The following is a 9,401-nucleotide window of genomic DNA, read 5'->3' as shown; positions in this document are numbered from 1 at the left end:
AACATATACATGTATCAGGATGCTGTCATTCAAACAGAACAAGGGATACTACATGGTTTAAAATCAGGAAGAGTGTCAGGGTTGTATCTGTTCACCATACTTATTCAATCTGTATGCTGAGCAAATAATACTAAAAGTTAGACTGTATGAGGAAGTGTGACATCAGTATTGAAGGAAGACTCATTAACAACCTGTGATATGTGGATGACACAACCTTGCTTGCTGAAAATGAAGAGGACTTCAATCACTTACTGATGGAAATTGAAGACAACAGTCTGCAGTATGGATTACATCTCAACATAAAGAAAATGAAAATCCTCACAACTGGAACAATAAGCAGCATCACGGTAAGTGGAGAAAAGGTTGAAGTTGTCAAAGGTTTCTTATTACTTGTTTCCACTATCAACACTAATGGAACCAGAAGCCAAGAATTCAGACAACATATTACATTGGACAAATCTGCTGTAAAAGAGCTCTTTAAAATGCTGAAGAGCAAAGATGTCTCTTTGAAGACTAAAGTGTGTCTAACCCAAGCTAAGCTGCTTTCAATTGCCTCATATGCATGTGAAAGCTGGACAATGAATAAGGAAGACCAAAGAAGAGTGGATATTTTTGAGTTGTGCTGTTGGCAAAGAATACTAAAAGTATCATGTACTGCCAGAGAACTAACAAATCTGTCCTGGAAGAAATGCAGCCAGAATGCTCCTTGGAAGGGAGAATGTCCATACTTTGTCTCACCTACTTTGGTCAGAAGGGATCATTCCTTGGAGAGAGATATCATGCTTGGTTAAGTGGAGGGTCAGTAAACAAGTGTAAGATCCTCAACAAGATGGATTAACACAGTGTCTGCATCAATGAACTCAGGTATAGTGAGTATTGTGAGGCTGGTGCAGGACCAGATAGTGTTTTTTTTCTGTTGTACAAAGGGTTTCTATCAGTTGGAGCCAACTCAAAGGTACCTAACAACAACTGCAAATACATATGCATATACATTTATATACATACATACATATACATATATATGTGTGTACGTGTGTGTATCTACACATATAAACCAAACTCACTGCCTATGAGTCGATTCAACTCATAGCAGCCTTTCCTTGGGTTTCTGTGGCAGTACCCCTACGGAAGTAGATTTCCCAATCTTCCTTCTGAGGAGTGGCTGGTGGGTTTGAACTGCCAGACTTTTAGTTAGCAGACAAATGCCCTAGGCATTCTGCCACCAGAGACCAGAAGTAGATTGCCCAACCTTCCTTCTGAGGAGTGGCTGGTGGGTTTGAACTGCCAGCCTTCTGGTTAGCAGTCAAGTGCCTTACGCACTACACTACCAGAGCTCCCTAAGGCAATGTTACACTTCGATAATGAGGCAGTGGTGGTTCAGTGGTAGAAGCCTAGCCTTCCATGCAGGAGACCTGGGTTCGATTCCTGGCCAGTGCACTCATGTGCAGACCACCACCTGTCTGTCAATGGAGGCTTGCATGTTGCTGTGATGCTGAACAGGTTTCAGTGAAGGGTCCAGACTAAGATAGACTAGGAAGAAAGACCTGGTGATCTACTTCTGAAAATCAGCCAATGAAAAAACCTATGGATGATAATGGATTTGCAACCAATCAGGAGAATGGTGTAGGTCTGGGCAGCATCTTGTTCCATTGTTCATGGAGTCACCACGAGTCACAGGCCAACTCAGTGGAAGCTAACAACAACATACTTCAACGAAAAACCAAACCAACCAAACCCACTGTGATCAAGTTGATTCTGACTCATGGTGATGCTGTAGGACAGGGTAGAACCCCAAATGGTTTCCATGGTTGTAAACCTTTCCAAAAGCAGACTGCCTTCATCTTTCTCCCACAGAGTGGCTGGTAAGTTCAAACCACTGACCTTTGGATTAACAGCTGAGTGCCTTAACCATTGTGCCACCCGGGCTTCTCAATGAAAAAAAAATTAATGAGCTAGACCTCTAATATATGTATAAAAGTCTTGTGAAGGAGCTACTTCTGCCCTCATTTCACAAGGAGGCCAATGTGACCCAGGAGACCTGAACGCCCTATAAAATGTGCAGGCTTGAGCCCAGGTCTAGAGGATGCCATTCCTCTGCCTTTTCCCCCAGGTTGCCGAGTTGAGAGGTGAGAGTTGGGGCCATGACGGCTTGGGGCTGGGTCTCACCTTGGAAAGGGCCACGAAGGGGAACTTGTCCATCTCCAGCCTGGTCTCCTCCCCGGGCTTGTGGTGGAGCTGACCCTTGAGGATGCGGGCAGCGGTCACCGTGGAGACGCCCATCCCTGTGGCGGGGAGTGGGAGGCCTGAGTCTCTATATCTCCCTGCTCTCCTATCAGTCTTCTTGGGCGCTTGTAGCTCTCTACTTTGGTGCCAAAACAGGCTTGGGTAGTGGTACCAGAGGGTGGCTTTGGAAAAAGTTGGCTCTCCCCAGACCCTCAGGGGACCTGCCTGGCAGAGCAGACAGCTTGGGCCCACAGCCTGGCCCCTCCCATCCCCTTAAACATGCTTGCCCTCTGGACCTTAGACTCTTCAGCATAGCCCCTTTCACAGTCTGGCTCCCTGGGATCCTACTCCATGCCCTATCTAGCCTGTCTCGTGGGCCCCTAGGCCTTACCATCTCCCAGGAACATGATGATGTTCTTAGCCACATTGGTGTTGAGATTCTGAAGTTCCAGGGCTTTTTTCAGAGTCTGCTGAGCCTGGCCTCGCCAATAATTAGGGTCTTTCTCTTTCTCTGTACAAGAGAATGGCAGAGTTATTTGGCAGGGTAGGGGCAGCTTCCCCTCCCTAGACTTATGGACACCCCACCATCTCCTGACTGAGGGCCGGACAGTCGGGACTTGGAGGAGGATGCAGTTGCCCATCTTGTGGTTTGCAAACATTATGCCAGTCAAATCTTCCAAACAAGCCTGTGAACCTTGGCGTCTTCTCCCCACATCACAGAATGAAGAAACTGAAGCTCAGAGATATCAAGAAACTCACCCAAGGCCACACAGCACTGGCAGAGCTGGGCTTTACTCCAAAGCTCATACACTTTCCTCCCACCCAGGAGAGAGAAAGGTTCTGCTAAGGCAGCAAATGAATTGTGCTAGCACAATTAGAAGGGTAATGTTTAACTTACTCAAGGGAACAAACTGCTTCCAACTGCAGGAGTCCCCAGGTGTATCTAGCCATCAATTATAAACCTCAATCAGCTTATTCATTAAAGCAGGTTCAGCAGCAACGCTACTTAGCAGTTGTTAAGAGCAGTACCAGAAAGTGAGACTTGCTTTTTGTTTAATGTATCAGATTTAAAGTAGTCATTTTAATATTCAGCAATTCAATTTTTGTCTGTTGCATTTTAGCCATTCAGAATCTTAGTTCTGTTAGGATTAATTAGCACAGAGGCTGTGTGTATTCTTAATCCCTCCCTCATCCATCATTCATCACTGACTATAACTCCCACTTGAACAGTGCTTTACAGTTTGAAGATAAGACAGGAACCAGAAATACCCTCCTCTCTCTCTCTCATGTGTGTGTGTGCGTGTGTGTGTGCGTGTGTGTGTGCATGTGCATGTATGTGCCCAGTGCAAAGCACCTGACAGAACTCAGTTAAAATCCCAGGTATGCCAAGTGCCATCTGCGTGACCCTGGGCAAGTCACCTCCTTGAGCCTCATTTTCCTCCCCTGTCAAATGAGGATGCCTGTACCTTCCTCTCAGCATTGTTGTGAAGACTGGATTAAATAGAGCAAACAACATGCCTGGCAGGAGTGGATCAAAATTAGTAGTTTTCCTTACTCCCCACCCCTGCCCCAATTTGCCTCCAGAGCTAGAAACCCCTTTTCCTCTTAGCAGAGGCCCAGGATCCTTGTTCATGAGAGTTGGTCCTTCCCACTATCTGCAGAGCTCTCCCCACCACACATGCTCATCAGAATACAGAAGCCTAGAGCTGGGAGTTGCTTGGGGAGCGCTCTATCAATGGCCTCCCATTGCACAGAAGGGAAGGCTGAGACTAGGAGAGGTGAGAGGGTCTTCTCCGAGGCCACTCTGTATGTTCGTGGGCTGGGGACACTATCCCCCTGCCTTGGCCCAGCTCAGCCTCTCCCTTGCCTTTCAGGACAGCTGTGAGTGAGAAGAGCTCTCCTTTCTTATACACTGTGTTTCCAGGCAATGTACTGAGAGCTCAACATGCAGTAGCACCTCCTTGAGGGTGGAGTAAAAAAGAGCTGAGCAGAAAATTTCAATTTGGAGAAGACAAAGTATTATAGTAAAATGTGCAAAAGTTAGAAAACCAAAAGAGAAGAACACGCCTGGCATTTCTCAAGCTGTAAGAACTGAAGAAAAGATTCAAGCTGTGAGTTGCAACATTGAAGGATTCTATGGGCAAAATATTGAGTGATGCTGGAAGCATCAAAAGAAGATGGAAGGAATACACAGAGTCAATGAATCAAAAAGAATTGGTCAATAGTCAACTATTTCAGGAGGTAGCATATGATCAAGAACTAATGGTATTGAAGTAAGAAATTCAAGTTGCACTGAAGTAATTGGTTAAAAACAAGGCTCCAGGAATTGACAGAATACCCACTGAGATATTTCAACAAATGGATGGATGCAAAGCTGGAAGTGCTCACTCGTTTTGCCAAGAAATTTGCATTTCAGCTAATTGAAGACAGCTACCTGAGCAACCAGTTGGATGAGATCCATATTTGTGCCCATTCCAAAGAAAAGTGATCCAACAAAATGCAGAAATTATCAAGCAATATTATTAATATCACAAACAAGTAAAATTTTGCTGAAGATAATTCAAAACAGTTGCAATAGTACATTGACAGGGAACTGCCAGAAATTCAAGCCAGATTCAGAAGAGGACATAGAAAGAGGGATATCATTGCTGATGTCAGATGGAATCTTGGCTGAAAGCAGAGAATAGCAGAAAGATGTTGAACTATGTTTTACGGACTATGCAAAGGCATTTCACTGTGTGGATCATAAAAAATTATGAATAACATTGCAAAGAATGGGAATTCCACAACACTGAATTGTGCTCATGAGGAACCTGGACATGGACCAAGAGGAATTTGTTCAAACAGAACAAGGGGATACTGCATGCATTAAAATTAGAAAGGGTATACATCAGGTTCGTATCCTTTCACCATGCTCACTCAATCTGCACGCTGAGCAAATAATCTGAAAAGCTGGGCTATATGAAAAAGAGTGTGGCATCAGGGTTAGAGGAAGACCCATTAACAACCTGTGATATGCAGATGATACAACCTTGCTTGCTGAAAGTGAAGATGACTTGAAGCACTTACTGATGAAGATTGAAGACTACAGTCTGCAGTATGGATTACACCTCAACATAAAGAAATAAAAATCCTAACAACTGGACCAATAAGCCACATTATGATAAATGGAGAAAAGATTGACATTGTCAAGGATTTCATTTTACTTGGATCCATAATCAACATCCATGGAAGGAGCAGTCAAGAAATGAAATGACATATTGCATTGGACAAATCTGCTACAAAAGACCTCTATAAAGTGTTAAAAAACACAGATGTCACTTTGAGGACTAAGGTGAGCCTGACTCAAGCCATGGTATTTTCAAAGGTGGAAAATGATTAAGAAAGACCAAAGAAGAAATGATACATTTTAATTATGAATATACATAATACTGAATATATATGTTGTTGTTGTTATGTGCCATCAAGTTGGACCCAACTCATAGCGACTCCTCCTTGGGTTTCCGAGGTTGTATCACTACAGAAGTAGATTGCCCAACCTTCCTTCTAAGGAGTGGCTGGTGGGTTTGAACCGCCAGCCTTCTGGTTAGCAATCAAGTGCCTTAGGCCCTATGCTACCAGAGCTCCCATTGAATATATATAGACTACCATGGGAATGAACCAATCTGTCCTGGAAGAAGTACAGCCAGAATGCCCCTTAGAAGTGAGGATGGCAAGACTCTGTCTCATGCAGTTTGGACATGTTGTCAGAGGGACCAGACCCTGGAGAAGGACCTCATGCTTGGTAGACAGTCAGTGAAAAGGAGGAAGACTCTGAACAAACATGGATTGACACAGCGGCTAAAACGATGGGCTCAAGCACAGCAATGATTGTGAGGATGGTGCAGGATTGGGCAGGGTTCCGTTTGGTTGAACATAGGGTCACTGTGAGTTGGAACTGACTCGACAGTACCTAGCAACAACAACCATCATCTCCTCCACATTGTAACTGAAGAAACTGAGGAAGAACTCAAAACCCACATGCGTGTGTGACCACCACGAGACCCTGCCCCCTGCCTCAGGGTGAGGAAAAGAGAGGAAGCTGTTCTCCACTTCAAGCCTTGGGTCCATTCATACTTCATGCAATTCCCACAAGAGGCTTCTTCCCTATTTCCTTCATAGCCAAGTGATAAGAGTCCCCTTACTTCATTTCCACTGCAGTTCCTTAACTGACAACCTTCACCACGGCAGCCCCCAGCTCCACCTCTTTCTTCTGAAAGTGTCTGCTAAGGTCTCCAATGTCAGACTTCACAGGCTGGGTCCCTAGCTAGGAATCTAGAGAGCCTGACCCTTCTATCCAGCTGTACACCTTTAGGCAAGTTCCTTCCCTGAAACTTCTGCCCAGGAAAATGATTTTGAGTAGTTTTTCAAAGCTCAGGGCTCCAGGATTATCTTCTGTACCTGTGTCAATTGGTTTCTCTTTTCTTTGTTGAAGAGGGTCTATGCAGCTTGTCTGCCTATTATGCCTTCTTACTGGAAGTCCGGGTTTAAGGGTCGTTTTAATGGTTAAATGAGATAAGGTCCTGGGGCAGATGCTTTTGATCAGAGATCCCATTGGCTCAGGGATGGTTCCATCTCCTTCCTGTCTTCAAGTGCATTTCAGTGGTAATCACCTATGGATATCCCTGTCCCCCAGAAGCTCGACAGATCCACCAGGACTGGCTGATGTTGGCACCTTTTACTCCTTTGTGTCTCCCCAGGAGCTCTGAGACTAGTTGGCCTGAGTCACAGCTGTGTTTGCTCCCTGCTCCATCAGGAATCTGGAGAAGGCGGAGTCTGTTCTTTACATCAGAGCATCCCAGTATCTAACCTCCCAAAGAGGGTTTAGTTGCTGTCAAGCTGACTTCAGGCCAGTGGACTAGTTTAAGCAATGGTAGCTTGTTTGCACAAATGAATACCAGGAGGCCATTGTTTTGGAGAATATTAAATGACATGGGCAAATGCTCATGATATAATGCTGTGTGCAAAAAGTGCTTGTCAGTACATACTGTCTGATTCCATTAAAATGAAGTTCAAAACAGGCAAAACAAGTCTTTGGTGACAGGAGTAAGCCTAGTCATTTCCCTTGGCTTGGAGGGGTGGGGGTATTTTTTGGTTGGGAGAGACACAGAAAAGTCTTTGGGACTGGGAATGATCTATCTTCATCTGGATGTGGTTGAAAGCCAGCATAGGGAGGGTGGACCTGCTGCTGTCAAATCAACTCTGGCTCATGACGATCCCATGTGTTACAGAGTAGAACTGCTCCATAGGGCTTTCTTGGCTGGAATCTTTACAGTGGAGCTCTAGTGGTGCTGTGGTTAAGGCATTTGGCTGTTAACCAGAAAGTCAGCCCTTGGAACCCAACATCTCCTCTACACATGCAGTCTGCTTCCATAAAGATTTATAGCCTTGGAAACCCTCATGGGGCAGTTCTACTATGTCCTAAAGAGTCACTATAAGTCAGAATTCTCACACTAGCCCCAAGGAGGAGGAGGAATTATTATCTTCATTGGGCAGATGGAGAAATGAGGCTCAGTGAAGGAAAAAGGGGACTTCCAGTCACATGATGGAAGGGTTCCCTACTCCAGCTACAGATACAGAAATGCTGAACAAAATCAACAATGAAAAATAGTACAAAGCTTGAAAGAAAGGAAGAAAGAAAAGAAAAAGGAAAATCCACAGGACACAGAAATTAAGAGGGAACTCAAAACCAGAGAGGTAAACAGAAACTGATGCTGAGGGGGCTGTCAGACCAGATACAGATCTAGCCTGGAAGCTGTATCAATGTACATATTTGCCTTGGATCCATTCAGGGGATTAGGAAAGAAAGCCATTTTGGAAAAACGTTCATTTCAAATCTGTGCCACATCTAGTGGGGGTCTGAACTTATAATGTAAGAACTTCAAACTGAGAAATTAACATAAAAATTTATTCAAAATTAGTCCAACTCCCCGGGTCCTAAAAGAATCAACTCTGTATAAACACTTCCTCATGGGTCTCCAACAGCAACAAAAAAACAAACAACTCTTGTTGAAGATGAGTTCACAAGCAAGAATCAACTATACCAACTACATAAGGAAATGTACTACCATGAGGAAATGTACTACCATAAGCAGACAAAACCAAGAGGGGACTTAGCATACCTAGACTTGGAAGAATCTATAGAATTAGTTATATTTCAGATTATTAAAGAGATGAAGAGAGAATAGAAACCCCAATGAAAGAACAGTAATACAAAAGGCAAAAGAGGGCAAGTGGCCTATCAACACAACACACACAGTATCACAGCTGGGACTTTTTGCACTGTTTTGCAGCTCTAAAACACTATGGATGGTTTTATGACCTTGAACGTAGAGACTTCCTTCATCCTATCCCACCTGCACCAGATCTTCCCAATCTGTGCTCCCCAATCCTACCCGGCACTAAGGAGTTGGAAAGACAGGCACCAATGGCCAACACTAAGAACGATGAAATCATGGTGCACTGCAAGACCTGCTTCCTCTCTGGAGCCCAGAAGTGCAGTCGATGTGGGCAGGTTGGCAGTGGTCAGATGTTAATTGATGTTCCAATCCTAGAAATTAAAAAAGAAAGAAAGAGAAGATGACATGTGAGCCACAGTTCTAGAGTTTATTTGTTCACTCACTCATTCATTCCTTAATTCATTCAACAAGTATTTGTCGCACGTTTATTACAGGCCAGGTATGGGGCTAGTTGCTGGAAATACAACTATTTGTTCCCTCCCTCAGGAAACTTAAAGACACCAACAGCGTAAAAGTACAGATGAGTTCTATGCTGCAATGTAGTTCCACGCTATCTCCCAACTGAGCTCACATTCTCAATCCATGTGAAGCCCAGCATATCTCAGAGGCCCAGTGTTTTGTATAGTGCTTCTCAGACGTGTGTATCAGAATCATCTGTACAAAGAAACCACCCTTTCTTACAGGGCCACCAATAAATTTGCTTCATTTTCTGCTAGAGTTTGTTGTTTTTTATTTGTTTTTAAATTTTCATACTATATGTTATTTAACCCAATATACCCAAAAGATTATTATTTCAACATGTAATCAATATAAAAGATCATTCAGAGGCTATTTTCTTCTTTCTTTCATACTAAGTCTTTGAAATCCATTGTGCATTTTACACTCACAGTGTATCTCAGT

At 43.9% G+C, this 9,401-nt stretch overlaps 1 protein-coding gene across 1 annotated transcript in view; it reads right to left on the bottom strand.

Annotated features, from left to right (window-relative positions):
* The window catches only part of ALPL (alkaline phosphatase, biomineralization associated), a 29,187-nt gene extending 20,383 nt beyond the window's left edge, over positions 1-8,804 (bottom strand). The window contains exons 1-3 of the mRNA XM_007935671.2: positions 8,658-8,804; positions 2,615-2,734; positions 2,167-2,282 (exon numbers count right to left, since the gene is read on the bottom strand). Of these exons, the coding sequence (XP_007933862.1) occupies positions 2,167-2,282; positions 2,615-2,734; positions 8,658-8,718 (297 nt within the window). The 5' untranslated portion in view covers positions 8,719-8,804. The remainder of the gene's footprint in view (positions 1-2,166; positions 2,283-2,614; positions 2,735-8,657) is intronic.
* Positions 8,805-9,401: the final 597 nt, after the last annotated feature.

This window comes from Orycteropus afer, unplaced genomic scaffold (assembly GCF_000298275.1).
Source record: "Orycteropus afer afer isolate SDZICR_OR568_19922 unplaced genomic scaffold, OryAfe1.0 scaffold00031, whole genome shotgun sequence".
Lineage (NCBI taxonomy): Eukaryota > Metazoa > Chordata > Mammalia > Tubulidentata > Orycteropodidae > Orycteropus > Orycteropus afer.
This window is presented reverse-complemented; position numbering and strand designations above follow the sequence as displayed.